Source organism: Haliaeetus albicilla, chromosome 2 (assembly GCF_947461875.1).
Source record: "Haliaeetus albicilla chromosome 2, bHalAlb1.1, whole genome shotgun sequence".
Taxonomy (NCBI): domain Eukaryota; kingdom Metazoa; phylum Chordata; class Aves; order Accipitriformes; family Accipitridae; genus Haliaeetus; species Haliaeetus albicilla.
Window position 1 is genome coordinate 62,485,395 of NC_091484.1, and position 27,256 is coordinate 62,512,650.

The 27,256-nt window shown below is 40.5% G+C and overlaps 1 protein-coding gene across 12 annotated transcripts in view; it reads right to left on the reverse strand.

The window, feature by feature from the left end:
- The window catches only part of ABI1 (abl interactor 1), an 84,811-nt gene that overhangs the window by 25,912 nt on the left and 31,643 nt on the right, over positions 1-27,256 (reverse strand). For all 12 annotated transcript variants that reach the window (XM_069777519.1, XM_069777470.1, XM_069777495.1 and 9 more), the window contains exon 3: positions 4,776-4,952. In XM_069777519.1, the coding sequence (XP_069633620.1) occupies positions 4,776-4,952 (177 nt within the window). The remainder of the gene's footprint in view (positions 1-4,775; positions 4,953-27,256) is intronic.

A 27,256-nucleotide genomic window follows, 5' to 3' on the forward strand; every position in this document is an offset into this window, starting at 1 on the left:
TACTTCCAGCTTTTTGAATTGAGTTCGTAACTTTGAATCTTGCTACAATAAGGTTAACATAAAAAAAAATTATTTTCAAAGTTAGAACATAAAGAGATCTCATAGTTTTGAGCTTTCTTTGCAAGCAGAAAGGCTTGAAACCTACATTGTAGCAGATGACACTATGCACGCTTCTGAATTTCCAGTAGCAAGTGCCCTATGAAAAGCACACAGTGTCAACACAATGGAGTCATTAGAGTTGGCAACAGGAAGAGTTACTTTTTCCCCCAGAGGAGCATTCTTTACCCTACAGCAATATTTAACTGTTTGGGCATGACCCCAGAGGGATGATGTGACATTAATGAAATTGGCAACAGGACATCCTTTGAAGCATGAGTGTCTGATAGAGGCTAATACAGGGACAAAGGCAGCAGAGGCTCAGGTTCAGAATCCCTGTCTCACTTTGGTTTTATTACAGTGAATTATTTAAAAGTTAATACTCAAGTGGCTAACATGTAGAAGGTCGTATCCTAAAGGAGAAGCAGGCGTGATTAGGTAGCCCTACACCCTCATATCAGCACCTCATCTGCATTTTTGTTTTGCACCAACACAGATGTAAGCATGAGGACTGCAGGGGAGTAGCGCAGGCTGAGAAGCGTAACAAGGGTGAGAGCAAGGCTCCCTTCTCTAAGCTTAGTATTTGGTAAGTTTTGACCCAATCCCTACTTCAAGGGAGTCCTTCCAACTTCCATTTGCTTGAGAAAGATTTCTGAATGCTTAATTTCTGTTTGACTTCCTGGGGTAGAAAGCTTCTTACAGTTTTAATGCACTGAAATGTAAGTGGTTTATGGTGATGAAATTTCAAATTTTTTCTTAAAACAAATCTGAAAAGTGATTAATCTTCATATACAATTCAAGTTTGGTTTTGAAGAACTATTAGTGCCATAAAACAACTTGATCCAATTACAGCTATTAGGCATTTCAATTTAGCATGTATTCAACATTTTATCTGCCTTTACCATAAGGCATTATTTCAATTTCCTACTTAGCTGCCATTTTAAAAATTGCTGCAATTCCACCTGCCTCCTATTTGAAAAAAAGATTATAACAAATTCAAAGGCCAACTTCAGGGCTTTTAAGGCAGCTTCCAAGCTTCCTCCTCCTTCTCCCCGCTCTTAAACTGAGGATTTTCTGTATGAGTAATTGTATTTGACCTATTTATTTGCTGGCACACTACTTTTTTTTTTTTTCCCCTTTCACAAAAGAAGGGGAAGAGAAGGAAGGAAATGTTAAAGTAGCCTCTGCCTAATAATTTTAAACCAAGCTCTACACAGGAGAGTAGGCTCTCACATGATGACACTTACTCTTATTTACCAAGAATGACTTCAGCTACATTCCCCTATCCCCAGAGGGTGACAGCTGAGCAACTACTTAACAGACTGGCAAAAATGCTTGCCTGTGTGTTTCTTGGAGTCATCTACACATAATATTTGTGTTGCAAGGGAAAGCCTTCTCACTAGCAAATCAACTTTAAAAGCCCTCCTGATTTTGACTGATGCTAGCCTTGGCTTCACAGGCATGTATGTTGAAAACAAACAAACAAACAACCCCTTTACTCCTTTTGGAGACTTCGCCTGTATCTGTCCCCGCAAAGGGAATGGGTAGGGAGGGGAGCAGCTGGGGCAGCTTGGGGCTGCCATAGAGCTTTCAGGCCGAAGGAGAGAGCACCACTGTGATCCTAGGATGCTCTACAGAAGCTTTTCTACCAATAAGTTGCTGGAGGGGGAAACAGCACTGCCTTCCAAGGAGGTGTTTCCCATCAGGGAGGAAACCTGCTATAGAGAGCAGCTGCTTACCATCACTGCCACCCTCATCCTCATCACCCCCCACACACAAAAATTGCTGCATGCATGCATGAGAGGGGGCCATGTAGAGCCCTTTTCCATGCCCCAAGCATAGGCATCTGCTTTTGCATCCCCTCTACACAGCCATAAGAAGCATCAGAGACACACACAAAGAAAATGAGCTGTAGGTATGCATAGGAGGTGTTTCTGCATTTGCTCAGATAGCAGATGTACAGAAGACAACAGTATTTACTCTGAGGATTACCCACTTTTTTTTTTTTTAAATTCTGAGAGACTGTGTTTTTATTTACACTTCTTATACAAAACAATTCAGGATCGTCTCTTAAAATATACTGCATATTTTACTGACATTTTTCCTAGGATGAGTATTTCATTAAATAAATAAAAGCAGAAACAGGCTATAGTCTAGCCTGTATCTTTAATTTCTCTTCCTTGTATTTTTCCTTTGTTTTTTTTATCAAATCCTGCACCAGAACACAACAGAGTCCCATTAACAGCAACAAATTGTCACCTACAGACTTCAAAGTGTTGCATAATTTTTATTTAATACTTAAATGTCAAAGTATGTGTTGTGCTGTATTTTATTGACAGCTGCCACAGCAGAAGACATTCAAGGACTTGCATGTTAGTCAAATGGACAATTGCTCTAGGCAGAACTCAGACTTCTTTTCCTCTAGAAGAAGATGGTTTCTAAGGTCTTATCAGACATGTTGCTGTTCAACTTGGGGTGAAAACTTTGGTCAAGAATATAAGACTTAACAGAGTCTGAAGCATCTTCTAAGACCACTCTGGACAAGAAAAAGTTTGTAATTCAATTTATTGTATGTTTCCCCCAAATTTCTATGTTCAAGAGGCAACTTGGATTCTCAGCATCATCCGTGATTTGTGCTGACTTCCAACAGGACCTGATCTAGTTTAAGTTGTTTTGGTTTGATTTTCTTGTAACATTGCTAGCTACATCTAGGTTTGCAGACAAAGCAAGCTACTTCCTTCAGAACTATGAAGTGTGTCACAATCTTGAAACCCAAGTAATATGATGGCTAAAACATTTAATTATGCCATTCATTACCTCAGCCCACTCTTCTCAACCGTGTGTCCAGTCACCAGTCAACACTGATGAAAGTGTCAAATGCATGACAGCCATCTTGAACTATATAGCCGAGGCCTGGCTGGCAGCTTATTTCATTTGTGTAACATGTCTACGTAGAAAATACCAACATTATTTTTCTACTAAGTGTTTCATGTCTTCCACAGTCGTAAAACAGACAGGCAAATCACTCAAAGAAACAATAGCAAGATATAATTTGTAACTGACTTGTAATGAGTTGAAAATTTGGTCATTACTGGAAGCTATTTTACCTCTGAGCAGACCAAGTTTTTAATATAGAGTTAAACCACTAACAGTTAAAAAAAACTGTTTACTAAAAATGTTCCATAAGAGCTGCCTAGAAATAGGTAAACAGGACCTCATTTCCACCCCCTAAACAAATAGAATCACATTAAAATAAAGACACCAGTACTCCTAAAAGCAAATAGTCATATTGGAAAATGCAACTGCTACACCTTAACAACTTCAGCATTTATGGATCAAGCAACCTGTTTTGAGCCTGCCCAATACAAGTAGTTCAGCAAAGAATCAACTTCAGAGACTAATAGTAATTATTCTACTTTTTAAAAGTCTTCTACAGCACTTGATCCCTGGAGCACTTAAATGCAGAAACCAATATCCTGACACTGAATTTGTGGATTCCTGTATTCTCTATTCACAGAGCTCTCTCTGAAAATGCAGAGACTGTACTGAAAAATTATCAATTTCTCTGACGCCAGTGTTTCTATTTTACAGAAATTCAGGGCATGTCTTTCAGGCTTCTACATAGGATTGCGCTTCATCCAGTCTGGCTTAAATTATTAGTGTAAAACAACCCTAAGAGTTACAGGTTTAGTACAGGTTTAGCTACAAACAAAACAAAAAATCAGGTAGTCCAAAGCTGTCATGGTATAGAGCTGCTTTCTAACTTGTGTTGGAATTAGACTCCTCTGGGCATTTGGAGGGTTACTACGAACAGGAGGTACCTTGGCACTCTTTTGTGTTGAGTAATTCTGAAAGATCTGTTCCTCAAGAGCTCAGCAATTCAAAGGGCACATGATGGGTTTATCTAGCTGCACAACTGACTGACCAGAGCACATCAAGCTTTAGATACACAGGTATTGAATAAAAGCTTTTTAATGCCATTCAAGGGAAGATTGTTGTGAACTGAATATACCTGGAAGGTCTGCTCCAGGGGTATACAAAGGTTTTTTTTATAAAAAGATGTCCAGGGAACAAAGGGTGTTGCATTAATTAACTTCAACTATCACCATTTCGAGGGAGGTAGACATTAATTTATGAAGGCTTTTGTTTAGAAAAAAGGAAAATGAGGCTGTCCAAAAGCACAAATGGGGGTGAGACATCAAATGCCACCAAGATTTAAATGCCAACTAGCTGACCCCCTTTCTCCTGACCACCCTCTAAAAAAACCCAATAAAAACCCCACCCCACCAGCCAGTTTCTCCATAACAGATGACTTAACTTTTCTCAATAACGAAAGAAATAAAGGGAATGGCAGAGTCAATTTAAATCAGAGAGGAAGGAGTGATAATTTTAAAAGTCAGTCACGGCTTTTTTGACAAGTCATTAGCCTAAGACCATGAACCATTATTTCCAGACACTATGACTACCACTGACAGTCACAAGGTTTTGGCAAACATTGCTCAAAAAACCATCACTGCAAAACAATCCATTTTGTTCTTGAAATGTTTGTACACGAGAGCGTATCAAACCCATAATCCTTACTACCATAAATGAACTAAACATTTTAATGTCAGTAGCATTCTGCCCCAACCCTATCTGCTGGTCTGTGTGAGAGTCCTCAGGTATCCAGGTATTCTTACCTTTACGCCATGGCCAACATCATCCAGCACCGTGTAGTCTATAGGTTTTCGAATATACCTTACAGGACGTTCCATGTTCGCTGGTGCTATAATTTTGTGAGTTCTCGATGTGTTCTTATTGGTCGTCAAAATGCCTATCTCTCTGCGAGCGACCTTTTCTTTATGGATGTCCACAGTCTAGATTAAAAACAAGAAAGTATGGGTTTCTTTAAGCATTTGCTGTTTTCTTTACAGAGCTATCTACATGTTTAGGCTTCACTATTAGACAGAGTCTGAACCAAGATAATGCTGCTGGAAGGATGCCAGTTTATTGACGAAATGAGTTTAATCTACATGAACATTGTTTGAAAATTACACTTTAATGAAATAACCAATATTAATAATAAAATTACAACTATATGTTATGGCTTTGACACTCTAAAGACACTATGCAGATACAGTCCTTGCAGATTAACCCTCAACATTCTTATAACTGACACTACTAATAAATTACTCCAACTTCACAGCCGGGAAACCAGGACAGACAAGCTAAGCAATTTGCCTGCAGCCCCAGAGGGGGACTTAGCTTGGGAAGTCTGTGCAGTAATTTCTTTCAGCAAAGCCATCAGTGCATATCAAGAGTAAGAGTCTGCATAGAAAAGGAACAATTTCAGCACTGAGGCTAGTTTCAGTCATACTGTTTATAGAAGCTTTACTAAAAGAATAAAACAGAGCCTTAAAGATGCAAGTAAAGGAATATAAAATATGCTGAGCTCCATCATTTTATCAGGAAATACCTAAAGAGACAAAGAAAGGTCAGTCCAGTAGTCCGTGAAGGATCAAACTAAGCTTCACATAACAGACAAATGCTTCTACACGCAATATAACCACCACTTAAACCCTAGCTGAAGGAGAACAAGTACAAATCAAGCATCAGATACCACAGAAGTCCCACCTCTAGGAAGCCTATTTCAAGATTCAGGGATTGAATTTACTCATTTAAGTACCTACTAGAACCTCAGGATCTCATTGCAGGAGATGGTATCTAACAAAAAACACCATTCTGAGTGACTTTGAACAAAACCTATCAAGCCACCACTTTTTCCACTAAGAAAAGTAATTCTCAGTCTGTAAGCATCAGTTCCTCCTGGAAAGACTCACAGAAACAGAAAGTCAAGGTTCAGAAAGAAAGAAAAATCCTTGTCCGTCAGTACTTGTTTGGGTATGTCTCTAGAAATGGCCTAATCTAAAAATGGATATTGTGATGTGCAAGGCTTTGTTTAGTGAAGCAGAGTCAAAGATGACGCACAAAATTAGTTTATATTTCATTCTACTTCTATACGAGACAAGATGAAAAGAGCAAGGTAAGCATCCAGGAAATGACTATTTCTAGGAAGGCCAACATTCAGTGTTCAGAGTTCACGATGAAATGCCTTCAATTGAACTGATTTTTCATTAACTGGAACACAAGCTCAAACCATCTTAAATTCTCCTAAGCACAGAAAGAAATAAAATCCTCCTTAACAGCTTTGATACATGGCATTGCAGATTACAAGTGGGAACACAAGTGGAGAAGCACCTAAAAGCAGTGATACCAAGCAAGCTTGTTTTCACAGCTTAAAGCTAAAAAAACGGCAACTTGTAACATCACAAAAGGTTCTTTTACTTTGGAAGCACAAGAAATCTCAATAGAAATAAGAGTTGTGATTTTCCAGAGCAATGCAAGACATTAAATGTGTATGTCTGCATTAGCTTATTTGGAATAAGTTAATTAAATATCCCAATCAAGCTTTGGAGCAAGCTTTATTGTTCCAAATGCTCATGGTCTGAAAAATCCCAAACTCAGGAATAAAAAGCACCTTTTCAAATGAGACAATCCTGTACATCAAGCATTTACCACTATGTCAGTTATCAGGTATCAGCCATTGCACCTCTATTTGCTCTGCCAGGCAATTTCACAGACAACAAAGCAAAGAGTTAAGAACAAGACTACCCATATTTCTTCAACTGCAGCTATTATTTGTTCTTCTCCTTTTAGAGACTAAAATATATATGTTGGTTCTGCCTTTTAGTTTGGTTTCAGTGAGATCAAGAAACATTATCCGAGTGCTGTGCTACCTGTTCTTAGATCATGTCTCTTCTAATTCCTTTGTACAACCTGAACCCTTTTGTTCAATGATAATACCAGGTCTCAAACTATCTTACAGAACTCTTTAATAATATGCAACTCTTTGTATTTTGTAATACATGAGGACTGCATAGGTGATAAAAAACTTCAGAGTCACCTAAACAACATAGCAATATAGGAGGCTGAGGAGAATGGCAATTTAAGGGACATACTACAATGTTTTAAAAGAGGGTATTTTAAAACACTACTACGCCCCTTGAAATAAATCCATGCTTCTAATTCATTCTCATGAACAGAATCTGTTGTTACTAATAAATTCATTTTTTGTTCAGTGGACAGACAAAAAAGCATCTTTACACTAAGAGTTCTCTTAACATTGATGTCAAAAGCAAAAAGAGACAAAACAAAGCCCTTCACAGTACAAAAAGATGTATCTTCTCCTAGCAGGTAGTCCATGAAGACCAACTTTTCCTCCCGGCAATGAACAATGAAAATTCCATAAATTACTAGAGCAGAGGATAAGAAATTCCAGGAACAGATGCTGTACTATACATGCTTTGGAAAATGACTTATCTTGCAACCAATTCTTGTTAATGGAAAAACCTTCAGAAAAGAGCATATATTAATTATATCAGACAGCTTATCCAAAATTAAATACATAGCAGCGATTTGTGAAGTCTTTCCACAGATTTCAGTAATGTAAACCAAGCAAAGAGAAGATTATCTGTATCCCAGTGGAGGACCAGCAACTTAGGGCACATATGTAAGTCTTCAACAGCATGCAGGTATGCCTGTGCAAGAGACTAATTCGCTGTTCAAAGCAAATGAGAGTGCAACTTTTACCACATCTGGTACACTGGAAAAGCAAGGTGGTATTTTGCCCCTATGCAAAGCAAAAGCTCCCAGCATATGCTTTGCCAGGAGCAATATGCTGCCCATCAGCTACTAGACAGCATCTTGCTTCTTCAAGAAGAAATTATTTTTTTCTAGATCTATAAACACTGCATGTTATTGTTATGTGATTATTATGCAAAACAAAGCACCTAACAGTTGTTCATTTTTGTATTTTTATTTATATCTATTTGCTTGATGTTAATGTGGAAGTTTGTTTAGTCATAGGCAATGTTTTTCACTTCCAAAAGAGGAAAAACCCCAAATACAAGCAATTTTTAGCAAGATAGCATAGCTATCCAGCCAGACAACACTTCATTCCCAAGAGGGACAAGCCACATATACCAGGTAACAGCCAAACTAGACCATTCTCAAAGCTCTGGCCACACTTGGCACCTGTAGCTATGAGTAAGTGTCCGCTTTGATAAGGTAACAAGACAGCTGAACAGTAGTTAGTTTGTGATTTCATGCACAAAACCTACTTTTAAACATCAAAGATGGAGAGGAGCAAACTGGCTTGGGTTAATAAGGGCTAGCAAACAGTCAGACCAACTTTAAGTATGCTTGGCCTATGCTGAAACATAAATATGTAGCATAATTTAAAATCTGGTGAATAGGGATGGGATTCTCACTCCTAGACAACATAATCCAGCAAGAAGTCATCCAGCATTGTACTGATTTAGGGAAGAGGGAGAAGATAGCCCTTCCAAAAGCACAAAATGTTTCCTTTGGGAAGCAAATTTTAAGTAAACCATCAAACCAACCCCTTTGCCATTATAACTGGGTGCTAGGGACCATGCCAGCTAATCCCAGAAGCAAAGTTCAGCTTGGATGTTGAAGTAACTGTTAATGATTACCACCTGCCTCCACTATCTGTCTGCTTCAAACCATGTGAAAAAAAAGTTGATCAACAGGATGTAGAGTTAAAGTTTAACTGTTTGCTTCCTCAGATGTAGCCCCAAGGCCAAGTACAACACAGCAATGATACAGCAATTAGTTGTTCTTTTCTCTTTTTCTGTGCTGTAGATAGCGCTCTACCCTTATGCTACAGTGTGCAATCCCAGCACAAACACTTTACAAGAAATAGAGACTGCAGTACATTTGGCCAAGCTAATTTGAGGATATCTAAATATTTTAATAAAGCCCACATATATAGGGATATTAAAAAAAGGGAAAAAAAGGAAAAATAAAAACAACTTCAAGCCTTGACAATCTTTTTAATCCTGACCCACTGCAACTCAAATTTATGAACCAGATACTCACACAGCCACTGCTTCTCTCACTAAATGCACACACAACTGGTAAAAGGAGAGGTGGAGGGGGGCCACAAATCTCTATCAAATCAACTCAGCTAACCAGGCATCACCAACTTCAGGCTGTCCTGATGGACAAGACAACTCAGTACACTAATACCACAGATTTATGCCAAGCAAATACCCTTTAGATTTATATTAAATTAACTGATACTCCAGAAGTGCTGTGCAGGAAAACTCCACTTCAGGTTTCCTACTCTGCTCCTCCCCAGTTCCTCCAGAATGAAGCTATAACAGCACACACACACACACACCTGGCAGAGGGGACAGGAGAAGCACGGTGTGGTGCTGCACAGCTATCTTACCAGCAAGCTGGAAAAAGCTGCCAGGCTTTTAGGAAGAGTGGAGTAATGGTTAAGGGAGAGAACAGCTGCCTAGTCCTGAACAGTGAAAATGGTGGCTATCAGGTAAAAACAGTAGACAAACAGAAACTCCCAAAAGAGAGTCTAAGATACAGTGTGGGAAGCTACAAATTAAAAAAAAAAAAAAACCCCAAACCACCAACCCCCCCCCCGAATCAAAACACCACACACACTTTCACCCATTAATTTGAAGATGAGTGAGAAGTCATTTCAAGGGCATTTCCTTGATTTAAAAATCTAACACTCAAAACACATTAGACAAAAAAAAACCCTGAAGTTACACCACCACTTTTACTGACAGTTTTTCAGGCCATTTCATGCAATGGTTTTAAGAACTTTTGTTTTCACATCATGAACGTCCTTCAAACAAATGTCCTGTGCTGCACAGAGCTACAAGTCAGAAACTTTTCAATTTGTCCCTAGGCTCACTCAGACAAGAAGCAACGTAGGCTCAAACTCCACAGGCTTCCTCAAGCTGCTACTTTAGACAAAGCAAGGAGAAAAGGAAGGCCAAACAGCTTGTTATAAGCAACCGTCTTCCGTAATTTTGACATTGTTTTGCTTTTTCAGTTTGTGGTTCAATATAGGGTTAAGTCTGTTACTAACACTTTATTTCAAATAAGCCGTGGTTACAGGGTAATCAGCGTTACACATATCTAAATATTAGCAGAATAGATCAGAATTACTTTATACAAGCAAAACCACAGACATAAGACATTAGCCATGCATGCAGCGTGACCTGTTACCACTTCCCACCCCCATCTTCCTAGCATACTTGGTGTAATCACACTTACTGAGTCTTGGTAACCTGTTCTGCACAAAGCTGGTGCTGTACTTCCCAGAAGCAATCTGTTCCACACCTCAAGTACTGAGTGCAGTTTTGGGTGCCTCAATGCAAGAAGGACATGAAACTATTAGAGAGTGTGTCCAGAGGAGGGCGACCAAGGTGGTGAAAGGTCTTGAGTGCAAGACTTACGAGGAGCGGCCAAGGTCACTTGGTTTGTTCAGCGTGGAGAAGAGAAGGCTGAGGGGTGACCTCATCACAGTCTACAACCTCCTCAAGCAGGACAGCAGTGGGGGAGGCACTGATCTCCTCCCTCTGGTGACCAGTGATAGGACACAAGGAAATGGAATGAAGCTGCATCAGGGGAAGTTCAGACTGGACATTAGGAAAAGGTTCTTCACTGAGAGGGTGGTTGGTCACAGAAACAGGCTTCCCAGGGAAGTGGTCATGGCACCAAGCCTGTCAGAGTTCAAGGAATGTCTGGATGACACTCTTAGTCATATGGTTTTGTTTTAGGTAGTCCTGTGAGAAGCAGGGAATTGGACTCGATCCTTATGGGCCCCTTCCAACCTGAGATGATTCTATGCTAAAGCCAGCATTATTGAAAGGCAAGTTAATGGAGAGAACAGTATTTCATTCATTTTTATCTGAGAGCAGTGAAATTCCCTTAAACAAAGGGCATTGCTGGCACTATAAGAGAAAAGAATGGCATAAGAAAAAAAAAAGTAAGATTTCTAGTCAAAGACAAGCCAATTGGAACACTAGATTTGACATATCAAGTCAAGTCAGCAATCTGTCAAATATGGTATCTCCTTTCAGCAGAAACTGTGCCTGATGTTACACAAAATACTGGGCAAAGACACAGGTTTCAGACTGAACCTAGTAAATAAAACTGCAATACACGGGACAGTGAGTAGTGCAGAGAAAGGAGTTTAGTTTCCTTCCTCGACCTCCAAGACAACTGTCTGGATTCCAAGCTTATTTATTTATGTTTGAATATGAAAGGTAAGATCTGTTCTACTATTTGTAAAAATGAGCCACAGCTTCAGATTTAGTTGCTCATAGCAGTAAAAATTCATATAGTTGAATGTTACAAGCATTTAACAAACACCAATTTCTAGTAAATACACATTTTCTATTAAGAACTACAAGCTCAAACACCCAAACCATAAATCGTAGTGTTAACCAAAGGAAACGTAACACTAAGGTGCTTTCAGCATCCCTTAATAAAGAAAAAAACCCAACAATCCTTCAATCCAATTTTCCCTAAGGCTAAAATTCAATTGCCTCAACACCAGTGTCTAATATCACCTGAGAATCCTCAGAATACCCTGCCATGCCTTCTGAAGCTGCACCATGAAAGACAGGTCTCCTGTCACCTCTGAAGCATTTAGACATCTAAGTTTCACCTTGTGTGTTTGCTTTGTACATGGTGCTGGCAATGTAGGAGGCAACTGAAATAGATTTAAGAGTTGTATTTCCAGAGCTGCAAATCCAACAATGTTTTCTTGTAGGTTTATAGATAGAAGTTTCACACACATCCCCTTCAGCACAGAGAGATGTAACAATAGCAGGACAGGCTCTCCAGAAAGCTTCATCTCCTGAAGTCCTGGTAAATCCAGGCCTCTTAAGGTAAAAGGCTAGAGGAGCCAGATAAGCCATGTCTCATGTAATCTGATACGCTACCTTCCTTTTCCAGCAGAGAGGGTTCACAATCGAGAGCTTTTACAGATTAACACAATGAACTAAGGCCATCAACACAGATACAGCAACTTGCAGAGTCTATATAAAATGTTCGCCATCATCGGAGGGGGAAAGACACCAGACAGAACAAAGGAAAAATAATGAAAGAAATACCAAGTCCTATTTCCAGAGGTACCACATATACAAATGCACACATTTTTAATATATTTACATACATAAACAATTTTTTAATACATATATAAAAACACAATACTAACAATGCATTTTACTAATATCATCCAACATTGGGGGTGGTGGTGTTGAAAAGTGGTGGTTGTGTTTCTTATTTTGACAGTTTATCACTGGATTTCTTCAATTATGTCTGAATGCAGATTATATGCCAGTTTAATCCTATGGAGCTAGCCTTTGACTTAAGAATTTAAATCTTTTTCTTTATATACACTAGCAGATTTTCTCAGATTCTCCTAGCAATTGCCATCAGCATAAAGCAGATAAGATTTCAGCAAAGGTTTGAAGATATTTTAAACCTTTACATAAGTATTTTTCCTGGAATATCAGGACAGTTGGGAGGCAGGGTATCAGGGAGGGAAGTATACCATAGGCATCCCACTTAGTCAGGACAGCTTGCTTGCTATAAGGTTTTAGAAATCAGAGGCACAGAATGTAAAACAATAATGCACATAGTCCATAGTATGTCCTGCTCCAGAATTATGTTTCTTAGGCTGTACCAATTTCCATGCAAGGCATATTTAAAAAATTGATTCCTGACCAATGCAACATGTGCTTGCAAGTGTTAAAATACTCCTATATCTTAAAAAAAAAAAAAAAAAAGGGGGGGGGGGGGAGAAGAGTGGGGGCTTTGATAAGCCTCATTAAAATCAAGAAGCTGAAAACAAGAGCTAGAGAAACAGGCTTAAAGCTTACTGGCCACAGACAAATAGCCTCACCTTTAGCCTCTTGCTGTTAGGAAACTGGAAGCCTTTCTTTCAAAAGGAAGACTAGGATTCACTGAGAATTGAACTCACAGACCCCATTTCCCAAACACAATCTGTGAAGTGGCACATACACCGATACAACAGCACTGAAAAGGAGAGGGAAAAGAGGTCTGTTCAGCTAAAGGATTATTTATACAGATGCTTTTCAGAGTACCCTATTGGCAAATCTAGTCACACATTCTGCTGCAGAAACTGAGCAGAAAGGGAACATGGACAAAGGGGACACGGGGCAAGGACAGACCAGAAGGGCTGGGAGCGGGTTCATGATATTCTAGGACAAGAATCAGAGCAAAGAAACCAGCCTACTCGTCCAAGAGCCAGACTTGAGTTCCTGCCTGATTTTTCTTTCTTGGTGCCAACTGGAAATGGGAGGACTGCTACAGAGGACACCTGTTCATCCTTCAGACAGGACAGAAGGAAAGCAGCTTCTCACGTTGTTCTCTAATGGCTACTTCATGCAAGATGCTGAGAACATAAAATGGGGCAGCTGAAGGAAATCCTTAAGTCTCACTTGTGAAATGCCATCTTGCAGAATTAGGCTCTATAAGTGAGCAGCATCTATGGAGAGATACAAGGGCATCTCATCACACCCTCGTCCCCTGCCCCCCACCTTCCCCAACTGAAAGGAAGATGACGTCAACACAGAGCATAAGGAGGGGAGGTCTGCAGGAGTATCTTTGGGAACAGGGAGAGGGATGTGGGAAGGAAGACTGGCAGATGGCAACTGAAGGCAAATGGAGTTTAAGTCCTACAGAGGAATAGATTTTTAGCAGCCCCACACAGGCCGTCATTATGGAAAGAAAACAGTTAAGACAACAGTCCTCCCTCCTCCCCGTTGCATTGGTGAAATGCCAGAAACACTTTGCTGAAGTTCACATAAGTATAGGGGAAATGGAACTTCAAACATCTGGAGTATGGAGGTCATACAGTGCTGCAGAAGCAGCTGGCCCTGCACGCAGGAGGCGGCTGTCTGCCGGGACGTCAGTCGAATGAAGGGAAGAGGTGGGATGGGGCTGTGGCTAGGAGCAAGAGCCTGGAAAACGGCAGATTGAAGCTCTATTCCTGGCTCCGCCAGACTTCCTGTGCTACGCCAAGCAAGTAGCTTTGCTGCTTGGGCCAGTTCCTCAGAGCTGTCCGCCTGCACCAGCTATGAGAATAGACATAGACAGTGTAGGTGGGCACAGGTATAGGCAGCGCTGCCCTAGCTGTCTGCTCTGAGCACAGTGAAACACAAGGACAAACATACCCAGGATTTCTCTGTAAAACAGCTTCCACTGATGATTTTAATTGCTAGTAAAAATGCAGAAGTGAATTATGGATCACACTTTCTGTGCTTTGGCAAACCCCACCACCAATTTTAACCATTTGAGCAAGCCACATGTACATACACTTGAATAAGAACTGTGCTGTGAACATTACTCGTTTTTAAAAAAAAAAAAAAAAAAAAAAAGGCAAGCACTCCAATGACCTCTGATACATGGTCACGGGGAGTACAACATGAATTTTTGCATTCTACCTAACTTTTTGTTGTTGTTGTTTTTCAAATTCAACTGCTAGTTCAATTTTCTTCAAGAGTCTGAGTATAATAAACAGGTAGAAAAAGAATGCATCACTAATGTAGATTGCTGTGGGATGACACAGAGAAGGGGAGATGGAGAGATTATTTGCAATTATCTTCTACCTGCCTCCTAAAGCCTGTGGCTTTTCAGCATCAAAAGCTGGCAGCAGGGGAGAGAGAAGTAGCTTCCATGGTGTTATTCCCTGTTCTAACACAAAATCCCCCATCACTCTAGAATACGCTTTCCAGTATTTGCTGGAGATTCAGCTGTGGCTGAACACCACACACCACTACTTCACAACCATTGTACAGATCCAGCTCTGCATCAGATCAAAACCACAGTGTGTGGCAAATTAACTATGGCTAACCATCCACTTGAGTTTCATGCTGTATGACAAACACCTTTCTGAAGGACAGTTCGCTTACTCAGTCCTCTCTCTGCCCCCGTGCTCATCTTCTCTTCATCAGGACAGGATTCTGATAAGGGAACTAGCAAGGTACATCCCCTCTCCACTGGTGAGTTGTAGATGTTCTACACAGTGAACTGAATAGACATTTCAATGATTAATTAACACCTATTGCATTGCTAATACAAGTTTCCAGAGGGAAAAAAAAAATGTAAATGGAACCAAAGACTTAATAATTATATTTGAACACAAGCCAGAAATGCAAAAATCCGCTGATTAAAAACAGTCTCTAAAATAGAAGACACTTCAAAAGAGAAGTGTTTCAAGTTTAAAATCCTAGTGATTGATTTTGACAGAATAACATTTGGGCTGTGCAGTCATAACATGTGACGCTTGCATTCAGTCTTAAAAAGCACAAAAAGCAGATAAATCCTTTTGATTATGCAAAGTCAAATCCCAACTGTATGTGTGAGTGTATTTCAGTACCTGAAATTAGATTTCAGTCATTTCAAATTTCTTTCTTGCTGGGTATTCCTCAAGATATGCACGCATATCAAAGAGTTGCAGTCAACAACTTGATGTCCGAGTGGAGACCAGTGACGAGTGGCGTTCCTCAGGGGTCGGTATTAGGACTGGCACTGTGTAACATCTTCGTCTGCGACATGGACAGCAGGATTGAGTGCACCCTCGGCAAGTTTGCCGATGACAGCAAGCTGTGTGGTGTGGTTGGCACTCTGGAGGGAAGGGTTGCCATCCACAGGGACCTGGACAGGCTTGAGAGGTGGGCTCGTATGAACCTCATGAAGTTCAACAAGGCCAAGTGCAAGGTCCTACACATGAGTTGGGCAATCCCAAGCACAAATACAGGCTGGGCAATGAATGGATTAACAGCAGCCCTGAGGAGAAGGACTTGGGGGTATTAGTGGGTGAAAAACTGAGTATGAGCCAGCAACGTGCGCTCGCAGCCCAGAAAGCCAATCGCGTCCTGGGCTGCGTCAAAAGAAGTGTGTCTAGCAGATCGAGAGAGGCGATTCTCCCCCTCTGCTCTGGTGAGACCCCACCGGAGTACTGTGTTCAGCTCTGGGGCCCCCAACATAACACAGATGTGGATCTGCTCAAGCAGGTCCAGAGGAGGGCCATGAAGATGATCAGGGGGCTGGAGAACCTCCCCTATGAAGACAGGCTGAAAGAGGTGAGGTTGTTCAGCCTGGAGAAGAGAAGGCTCCAGGGAGACCTTATAGCAGCCTTCCAGTACTTACAGGGAACCTAGAGGAAAGGTGGGGAGGGATTCTTCATCTGGGAGTGTAGTGATAGGACAAGGGCTAACAGTTTTAAACTGAAACAGGGTAGATTTAGATTAGATATTAGGAAAGAATTCTTTACTGTGAGGGTGGTGAGGCACTGGAACAGGTTGCCCAGAGAGGCTGTGAATGCCCCGTCCCTGGAAGCGTTCAAGGCCAGGTTGGATGAGGCTTTGAGCAACCTGATCCAGTGGAAGGTGTCCCTGCCCATGGCAGGGGGGGTGGAACTAGATGATCTTCAAGGTCCCTTCCAACCCAAACCATTCTATGATTCTATTCTGAGTAGGCTCATTTAAAAAAAAAAAAAAAAAAAAAAAATGCTTATGCAAGCTCCCACATGAGAGTTTCAGCATTTTAAAGTGGCTGAACGAGTCCCTCTTTTTCTTACTGGAAGCAGTGCACTTGTCTAGAATTAAACAAAACATACAAATTAAATATGTTCTTGACTGAAGAAAAGCACAAGGACAGAAAGGAAAAATTAAACAGCTTCTTCAGTAGTTTGGACTCACTAAAGAACCACCATGGGAGTAGAACAAAATTGTATGTCAAACGAAAAGCATTTTGTGTGCCAAAAAAAGCAACTTCATAGGAGATGAACATGTGCAATTGCAAAGAGCACTGCAGGTGGCTGAAAAGGAAACCATCTAAAAAAAGCCTATAAAAAAATAAACTCAACAGAACAAGTTTGAACTTTCTGAAAGTTTGTCTGAGGTAAGGAACTGTTAAAGCTGGAATAACAACAAGCCAGAATGCTCCTGAACAAAAATTAAAAAAAATAAAAAGAAAAAAAGAAAAAAGAAAACCTCCAAAGCTAAACCCCTCACATTTAGTTGTAACCTGGCAGTTCAAATTGTGGGAAAGAAGGGAAAGCCCACCAAAAGCAGCGAGCTAACATAGCCTTAGCTTTAATTTATCACCTCTTTAGTGCTTTAGTTTATCACCTCTAATAGCAAAAATAAAATATTTTCCAGCAATAAAGGCTATGTTACATAGTTGGGATAGTGGATTTATTGCATCTCTCAAAATAATTATGCTAAAGAATAACAAAACTCCCACATAAAACCTATTCTGATTTGTCACATGTACTTACTTGAAAGTTTTCTGAATTAATTTTCAGGCACACACTTTTCTTAAAACAAAACAAAAAAAACCCAACAACCGACCCAAAACCAACAAAAAACATGAGCAAAAGCCACACATACACACACACACACACAAAAATTCCTCTCCCAAACACTTCCCTTCTCCAGGTGAATTCAGGGCCTATGAGGTGTCTAAGATTGACAGTCCTGGGACAGATTGTTTCCCTAAAACACAAAACAGGGACAATATATGTGGAAATGATGCTGAGTACCGTTTAGCCACCTGCCAACATAGTTTTGATTACAAATCATCCAAGGCATAACGTTATTTCTATACCTCTTTGATCATACCTCATTTGATGGCAGTGATATAAATAAGCTAGTGGGAAATCTACTGGTTTTCAGTTGGGTCAGCGTTGCACCAAGAGTAACTCCTGAGTATTAATTAAACAGCCATCAGATGGCTAGAAGCCACATTATCTACACCACAAACCCTCTTGGGCTTAGTGCCACAAACACAGCTTACCACACATGAAATGCCTTTTTCTCTTCTTTTGTTTCCTGAATGTTCAAAGGTTGAAGATTCATAGTTCTCTTCTGGGGAAAATGCAAAGTTCTGGAATTTTTCAAGATTTCGTACAGAGCAAGCGAGTCTCTATGGCAGACAACTTTGTTGCAACATCAACTTTGTTGCGACCTCCAACATTGGAGGTGCTACTCCAATGGGAGGATAACCAGCAATGGCCACTTTTTTTCCTCTCGTCCCCATTGCCAGTGAGTCTTCTCAGTAAAATAAGATGGCAGGAAAAACCCTTAGCCACTATAGATCCCACTTAAAAGTTTTCAGTATACTTATTCTACTCTGCAGTTAACTTACTACCCATACTACTATTTTCAGCATATTATTGCAGCAAAGAGCTCTTCCATGTCACTTAAATATCAAAAAAACTAGGACATGACAAGCTCCTTACTTTTGTTTTCAAAGACAAACACAGAACAAGACAGTTCAACTCTGACCCAGTCTCCCCTTTCACAAACCCCCTTCAGTAACCAGCTATCCCTTCTGAAGGTACGTCAACAGAGGACAAGCTTAGAAGCATCATGAACTTCACTCAGCTCAAACTTCTTCTGAAATCCCAGTTTCCACAGCATTGCACATAGAAGCCTATTAAGATATTCTAGCAAAAAAGGAGAGTTAACAAAAATTCCCTCACATGTTTCCTAAGACTGTGTTACTATTTTGGACTAAGTCATACAGACTTCTTGTAATTTGGGATATATTAAGTAAAAGCAGAAGACAGACAACCAAATCACAAGCATGTATGACGCTTACTAGTTTAGCAGGGTGGAGACGAAGGGACGGGGCAGAGATGGAACTGCTAGGGCTGCTCTACTTCTCCATTGCCTTTTTAACTTACACACACAACTAGAACAGGAAGTTGCACATTGTTTCTGTAAATGGATTTCCCTTAGCCTCCTACTCTTGGCCACGACTGATATGCAGTACTGCAGTTACATCTACTGGGAACATCCACACGGCCTCAACAGTCCTAGCAGCACTTACTCTATTTTGAGCCACAGCCTTCCCTAGCCAAAACTTTTCCAGACTAAGGCTGGACACTCTGGCAAAGGACCCTGGCCCAAGAAGAAACCACACCACCAGTCAACCCCTCCTCCAGGACCATCTCAGACTTGTACATGCATGCACCCAGCAGCGAGTTCTTGGCTCAATCCTGTGCAAGTGCACCTGAACACAAACGCTCCAGCCTGATGGCAGGCTGAAAGGCAGTACAAGTCTTGAAGAGCAGCCTTGTGCATAGGCACAGAGAGGAGGACATCAGTACATCCCCGCTGCTGAATGCGTTCTCACTACCATTACAGTAAATTCATTAGTCAGACTGATCATGCATTCAGAAATTAGACATTTCCGCTGTGCAGTTATTAGTGCAATGATTAAACTTGATTGCAAACGCTTGGGGAGAAGAGCATCAGCCATTGGGGATTGACATACAGAACGAAGCCTGTAGAAAGAGGCAGCCAGAAGTCTGTGGTTTTCAAGATCTTGTCTCCATCATAATTGAGTCCACAATTGGTGGGGGCGGGGGGGAGCAGAGAACAAAACACTGTCTGGCACTAGAGAACAGCAGGAAAAAAAGAGACTGGCCATCTTTTAATCTCACTCAAGGCAAAAGTTAGACATACACTACACAAATACTGACCAATGAAGTGTTTAAAGCTAACTGAGAAAGGTACACTGGTGCCCTGGGAAAGGTGCTCCAAACACGGTGGTGGGTTACAAGCCTCTGAACTGCACCACAGCATTTCAACAGAAGGCCTTACAGCTCCACGATAACAACCACGATGGACTCATGCATGACTGGCCACTGACCTGTGCAATATTGGACAGCTAAGCACATGCTGAAGAGTTACTGAACTTCTGCAAGAAACTTAGCTGCACAGGAAAGACAGCTGTGCAACTTCTGTGGCCTGCCTCCTCCCCACTGGTTTGGTAAAGCCTGGTTTTCCTGAGTGAGGTCATGTACTTCTTGGATTTAAGTTGTGTATATCCATTCAGCAATACAGACGGTGTTTATTCCCAGAATTATATAGCTAATGTAAACAACAACTATGCATTTGTTTTAAGAACTACCACAGTGAAGAAATCTAGGCAAATGGGCAGGAGGGGAAGAGTACACAGGAAAAGTATCTTTATTCGAGTAAGATCTGCAGGCTGCTCACAATCTGTTTTTCCAGGATGTTTCCTTAAGTCACATAATTGTTTGCAGAACCTCTGCTTTCTAAAAATGCATTTGGGAAAAAAAAAAAAAAAGAAAAAAAAAAATCACATCACATTGTCTTTATTCTGTTTCTACTGACCAGATGATGGTTTTTAAACACTATTGAACTAGGTGACCTGTCATTATCCAATACTGACCAGTCAGCAGCATTCTCAATCTTATTTCAGACAAACATTTCACATGGAAAACAGTGTTTAAAAAGTTTTTCAAATAATTTCCAAAAGAATAAATGCATTAGGTATATTTATTCCAAGTAATTCAGCCAGCTGTAGTAGAGAGCATCTCTGAAGAGTTTCTGCATTAACTGAAGGACTACACATTTAATGCAGCCTAGGGAAAATACAGTTTCATAAAGATATTGAACTGAAAATAAGATGCAAGTAACTTGGAGTTGTGGTCCCATCAAGCTCCTTTTGCTCCCAGGGCTGGAGGTCTAGACATAAGAAGCAAGCTAACTGGGACTGAAGCCTGATAATTCTCTCTGCCAGCCAAGAGGCACACTGCACTGCAGGAGGAATGCTTAAAGCAGCAAAATCCCAAGTGATTGAACTTGAATTTCTCTCAGCGAGAGCTTAAGGAAACCATCCCCCACTTCCTGAAGTTTCATTATTTGTTAATGTGCCACAGCCTGTACTAAGAAAAGGGAAAAGTACATTATTTTAACCAAAACACCATGAACAACCCCAGAAGTTCTCTCCCCCGTTTTAGCATCCAGGTGCCAGAGTAGCACCAAATGCTACCACTATATCAGGGATGCTTCAAAACTGTAATATATGAAAGACAAGCACTTTTGTGGTCAGCTGTCATGCTACTGACAAAATAAGGCACTAATGGACATGTCTACAGGATGATGGATGGAACTCCATTCATAAAGCACAGAATCAGTTATGGTTAATTATACATCATTTTAGGAGGAGACTAAAACAGTGATACATAAGTGGTGAGCAGACCATCCTCAGTGTGCAGAGAGGAACAAGTAAAATAAAGGATGGTCTAGCTCCTGTCAGCTTACAGGCTTATAACTCTGTCAATGCTGTCTCTTTACATGAGATTTAGGGTGTATGAGGAAACTTAAATCCAAACACAGTAGCACAGGTAAGAGATTAGATAGTTGAGAAAGTCTAATTTGTTTCAGGCTATTGACTGGACTTTTCTCTTTACCTTAATACCCATAATTACATGAAGATAGCACATTTCTGGTACGACTTACAGGTCTCACCTCCCAAATGGAGATTGTCCTCAGGTACTTCAGCATCTCACTCATCCCCATAGCAGGCAAAAAGTGCCCTATGTTGGAGCACTAGAATAACATAACATTTCTACTGTTCATCCCCTCTCAAATGCCATGTTTCATCTGCTAAGACACACATGCAGATCAACTGCAGAATTTCAAGCTAAGTTTATTTTTTAAAAAACATCCAGGTTTAAATAGTACTTTAATTTCTTCTAATTAAGAGGAATAAACAATTTGCTAGTCCACATGAGGTGGCATGTTATTAGCTTACGATACCCAACCTATCAGCTACTAGAGAGCAAAAATAGGTATACTGCTCAAAAACTTCAGTAACACCTTTTCCAGACAAGCCTTATCCACAGTACAGCTCTTCTCTTTTAGTCCTGTACTACATCTGGCCATTGCTGCATCTTGCCCAATACTTGACTCAACAACACATGTAAGAAAAACCTATAAACGGACAAAGAAGGATCGTCTTCCCAAAGACAACATTTATCCCCTTTCCAGTCAGATAGAGGTTGATTTGTGGTTTGAAGGCTTATGCTGCAACCTTATACAGCCTAGTTTTGAACGTAGTTCAAAAATACAACTTAAAAAGAAGAAGAAACAATCCCATAAGACACTGAGTTCAACAAGAAAGCAGAATTTCCTATGATCAAATCAAGCCTTTCAGTCATTATTCAATATTTCCTTGTTCTTGTATTTTCAAAAGATGGCCCAAATGACCTTTCCTGAAGCAATGATATGTTTTATTATTTCCATCATGACCCCTCTTAACTCTAAGGTCCCCATCCTACTTGTTCTCACTTTGTATAGAAGACTGATAGTTTTTAATCACACCCTTGGTGCTCCTGGTTTTGCCACATAGAGAAATTTGAGATAGTGTGACAAGATCAGGTTGACAAGACATGAGTTTTCTCTTGCAAGTAAGGAACAGAGAAGCCAGTTAAAAGAAACAGCAAGCTATGCTTCAATCCCCATGTGACACCACACTGAATTGTGCTGATGGATCCATTATAAATAACCATCCCAGGACAACACATGACGGGGAAAAAGCAAGTGCTTTTAGGCGTGAACAGGTGAAGCTACACAACCACTGCACATTAGCATTCATACAAGGATACATTCAGGAAAAAGTCATAGCTATTTAGCTGATTCTCAAAGAGGAAGCAAACAAAATTCAAGATCTGTGATTCTATGGTCATATACTACTTACATTTTTGTGCCCACAAGATATAATTAGGCACAATACTAGGCAAAATTATTTAATAATGTTAACTGTTTGCTGGAACCAGGAATGAACGTTAGAAAGGAAAATGACAGCTTTTAGTAATCTATTTTTTGAAACCGAGGAAGAGGCAGACATACTGTTATGGTGATTACTTCTACATGCACAGCCAGCATTCCAAATGGGAATGAGTGAAAAAGCAAATCACAGCCTCCACTAGTTGTCAAACTGTGCTAGTCCAAAACATACTGTAATTTTTCTCAAAAAAGAAAAACCCTACATACAGCACAGCTTTTAACCAAACAAATCTACTATTTTATTTCCAATACTACCATGACACCCTTTCCATGATGGTACTAGCAGCAGGGTCAGTTAAGAATCAACAATATTCTCCAGTGGAATAAGTAGTTCTGAAGAAATAATATTCATGGCAACCTATTTCTATTATGTGTTTAGCCATAAATTATATAAATTAATATAATTTCACACACACTTTTTTCTATTACAGTAAAGGGAAACTTTCCACTTTGTGCTCTGCAACTGCCCCAGTGATGCAGAGGTCATACTGTCCCAGATGTTGTTGGGGAAAGGAGACACACTGGGGCACAGCAGCCACATGACAAGTGTTTGATAAGATTAACACAGTTGAATAGATTTCCATACTTCATACACACTTTTTAAAAGCTACAATAAAACAACAGAAGTTGTCCCAGCTATAGAAGAACAGCTAATAAGTCATTTATATACCTCCCATGAACTAATAAAAGAGTTTGTTCACTGCATGTATAACCTATAAGGGGGCTTTTACAAGACATGCATAACATACAATTGGGTCCCAAAAGGCTGCTAGTAAAGAGAATAAAGTCAAACCAGGAGCAGTATAAGGAGTGGCAGAATATTACTGCTGGCTTATAAAACACTCACGTGAATCATTACGTGGTTTTCCATCTGCAGATGAACATTAACTAAACACTTATGTGCTCCCCAGTAAAACCAGCCAGCAGAAAGCACTAAGCAATTCCCTTCTGAATGGCACAAGAAGTCCAGCCACAAGCACCCAACAGCACATGTTCATGTGCTTGAGTGGCAGATTATGAAGAGAGGTAGCTTCACTGATGCAGTACAACCAAGACTCATCTGCTCCACAATAAGCTTCTTGTACTTGCTTCTCCTCAAATATAGTCAAGCTCAAGCATAACACTAACCAGCTACCATGAAAACCAACATCCCAAATAGCTGCATTGGATGGTGCAGATATGGTGACCAACTTAATGCTTTAGTAGATGGTTACCTGCTGCTGTATTAGACACAATGTTCTTATAACCATCACCTCATACACTGCATTTCCTTTTTGCTTTGCCCTTATGCCACTAAAACATTGACAGAGATAAGAAAACACTAATTCAATGTAAGAGGAGCTGTTCACATGTGAAGACTGCTGGTTTACTGAGACTTGAAATAGAAGGAAAATTAATTTCAGGCAACAATCTAATCAGACACATCTGAAGAAAAAAAAACCTCCTTGAAAAGTCCAATATGTGACTTTACAGCAGGTTAGTGATGTGTTTCATTTATGTGGTATATCTTCCAGATATGAGAGGTTTTCATTAAAAAAGAAAGATTGCACAAACACCCTTGACTCCTTTGTTGCACAAAGTTATCAAAAAGGCCTTTCAGAGTAATGTTCACAGTCCTGGGATTTTGGACTTTGATTTCAGAAAACAAGAGGCTGCATCAAGCCTCTTAATTTAGTATTTAATGAGGTATCTAGAGCTTATGGCCAAATAGCGATTCATCAGAAAGGAGGTTTTAATGGTCTAAAACACATTGAAAACAATGCATTCGGACTGCCCTTCTACCAGACTGTGAAATGGGAATCAACATATGAAGGAATTCATTACAGTCAATGACTATTAAAGTTAGCAACTTCCCCCATTCCCCAAAAACACATTCAAACCCTGCATTCACACAAAAAAAGGGGGAATAAAGAATGATAGGAAACAAAGTTTCTGTGTCAGTTTCTTCTTCTCCATCAAAGAAACTGCCCTTCCCCATCACAGAAAGGCTAACAGTTGTGGTTGCTTTCTCATAGGTGTACATAACTAAGTATCATGGGGTGTTTTTGTTTTGTTTTGATTTTCTTTTGTTGGTCACGTGTTGGGTTTTTTTACTGCATCAGCTGAACTGTACAGGAATTACAGACAGATCCTACGTGTATTCATTTGTGGTCATGACGGGAACTTCTCAACAGAACAGCTGACGAGGCAACCCTTACACATTATACTACATTCTGAGCAATTCATACGTATCATGTAGAAGCTGATATGCACAAAGTTAACAATAATTTTCATAAGCAGACAGATAACCAGAGCAAGCACAGTACAACTCTTGGAGCCTTAGCCTCTATCATGGAGAATACAGGAAGAACAGGATGTGAAGCAAAGGCCACAGAGATAACTGTCAGCACTTTATTAGGAGAGGGAACATCACCCAAGGCAAGGTTAGTCTAAACGAAAGGTGCAAGTTTCTTTGCCATATTTAGAATATTTGTGTCTGCTGACAAGCAAGAGAACCAGAAAGAAGACATTATCTTTCTAATGTATACAACATTAGATGATGCTCTAGTTCCTGCAGAAACACTTAGTCTTGTCACACACTTTTGGACATGCAGAAAGGAAAAGTCTGTATGGAAGTAGAGCTTACAAGAATTTATAGACATGGAGCTGCAGTTACTCCCCTGACTTCGCAATGGTCTCTCCCCTCACCTTTTAATTCCTATAGCTTATGATGTGCCTTACAAGGATACAAAGTCAGCTTTTAGGATCTATCCAGCTACTGCAGTGTAACGCTGAAGAGTCACACCAGAGGGTAACCTGTTCCAGTGCTGCATCACACTCTAAAATAAAAAGGATTTTCCCAACTCCATGTACTAACACGCCAAGCTTCAACTTGTGGCTAACCGTTCAACATTACACTGCCGCTACCAAGAGAAAGACTAACTGCAAAGATGACAGAGCCAGACTTCAGTACCTGTAGGCTACCATTACATCACTGCTTTGCTTCCGCTTTGTCAGACTAAACAAGCACAACTCCTTCAACCTCTCCTTGTAGGCAGCATGCTCCATGTCCCTGACCATCTCAGCATCCCTCTCTGCTGACTATCTCCAGTCTCCCTAAATCACTCTTGAACAAGGCATGGGAGACACAAAAAAACCCAGACATAGCATTCCAGGTGAAGCCTCATCATTGCAGAGCAGATGATAATCACTGCCCCTCATCTGCCAGCGACACTCTTCCCAAGGCAGCCCTGACACACTGTTTCACTTATTCAGATGGCCTTGTGTTGTTGGCTCACGCTAAGCACAGCACCCACCAGAACACCAGCTCCTTTTCAGCAGGACTGCTACTCACACAGTCACCTCCCAGCACATACAAATGCACAGGGATATTCCACCTCCGGTGCAAGGCCTTGCACCTTGCCTCGTTTCCCCAAGGTTTTTGCTGGCTCAGTCCTCAAGTTTCTCAAGGTTCCTCTGCACTGAAGCTCTGCCATTCAGCATATGAATCACCTTTCCTAATTTGGAGTTATCCCCAGATTTGCTGAGGACATGCTTCACATCCCGGATGGTCTCCAAAGAATATTCTGAACAGCGTGGGCTCCAGCATCGACCCTGCTTGTTAGCAGCCATCAACCATTTGCTAGTTCTGGATAATTTTCTTTCCATTTAACAGTCCTTTTGTCCAGTCCATATGTTCTTTATGTCAGAGAACAAGACCAGAGTTTTAAGCATCCTCTTCTTTTTAAAGAGCCAACTTCAGGGTAAAAGTACCTGGACAGCTGTCCTTTGGAAGCACAGTCATCACTAAGAGGATCTGGAGAGGTCTTTTGCTCCCATCCACAAGTGTACTAAAGTACTTTACATAATTGCTTGTTTCTAGGCATAACCACCCACATTCATCAGCAGATGATTTGTCACAACCTTCTTTCTACTTTCTTGGCTTTCAAACATGAATTTGAACTGTGTTGTTATCATATACCACAATCCATTAATGCAGTATCACATTAATCCAAAGGACAGACAGGCACACTCTGAAAGAAAGCTCTTTCCCACAAACTCAAACATAAGAGTCCTCACTGTATATGCACTGCCTTATGCCTCTTCAAACATCAGAGACCTGCTGAGCACCTCACAGCTCTTGTGCTTTTCTTTCCTGGCAAACACCAGTTATTGTGTTCTCAACATGCTACTACTTAGAAGCTCACCCCTTCAAGCCCCAGAACATCTGCAGCAGAGCTTCTCAGAAAACTAATCCACATCAGTCCTGACTGGTTGCTCACCCAGTGGAAAACACCTTAGTATTTGGGGATGGGGGTAGTGTGTATGGTGTGTATGTGTGATTCAACACAGGCTACAGCTGTAAGTTTCAGAAGTCCTACAAGAAAAGATAACATCTCTGTATTTCATTATTGCCCCTGACTTTAGCTAGACAACCACACCATAGAAACAGAGGGCATTCAGCTTTCTGCTTGCATGCAGTATTTGAATTACACATGCAATGAATTAGACATGGATGGTGACAGGCAAGATTCTTCTAAACTAATTCAGGAGGTTTATTTATTTTTTTTTAGTTCTAAAAGCTTCTAACTTTTAATGGTGACAAAAGATGCACTTCTTTTTTTCCTGAGATTTATGCTTTCAGAACATGTTGTTTTGTA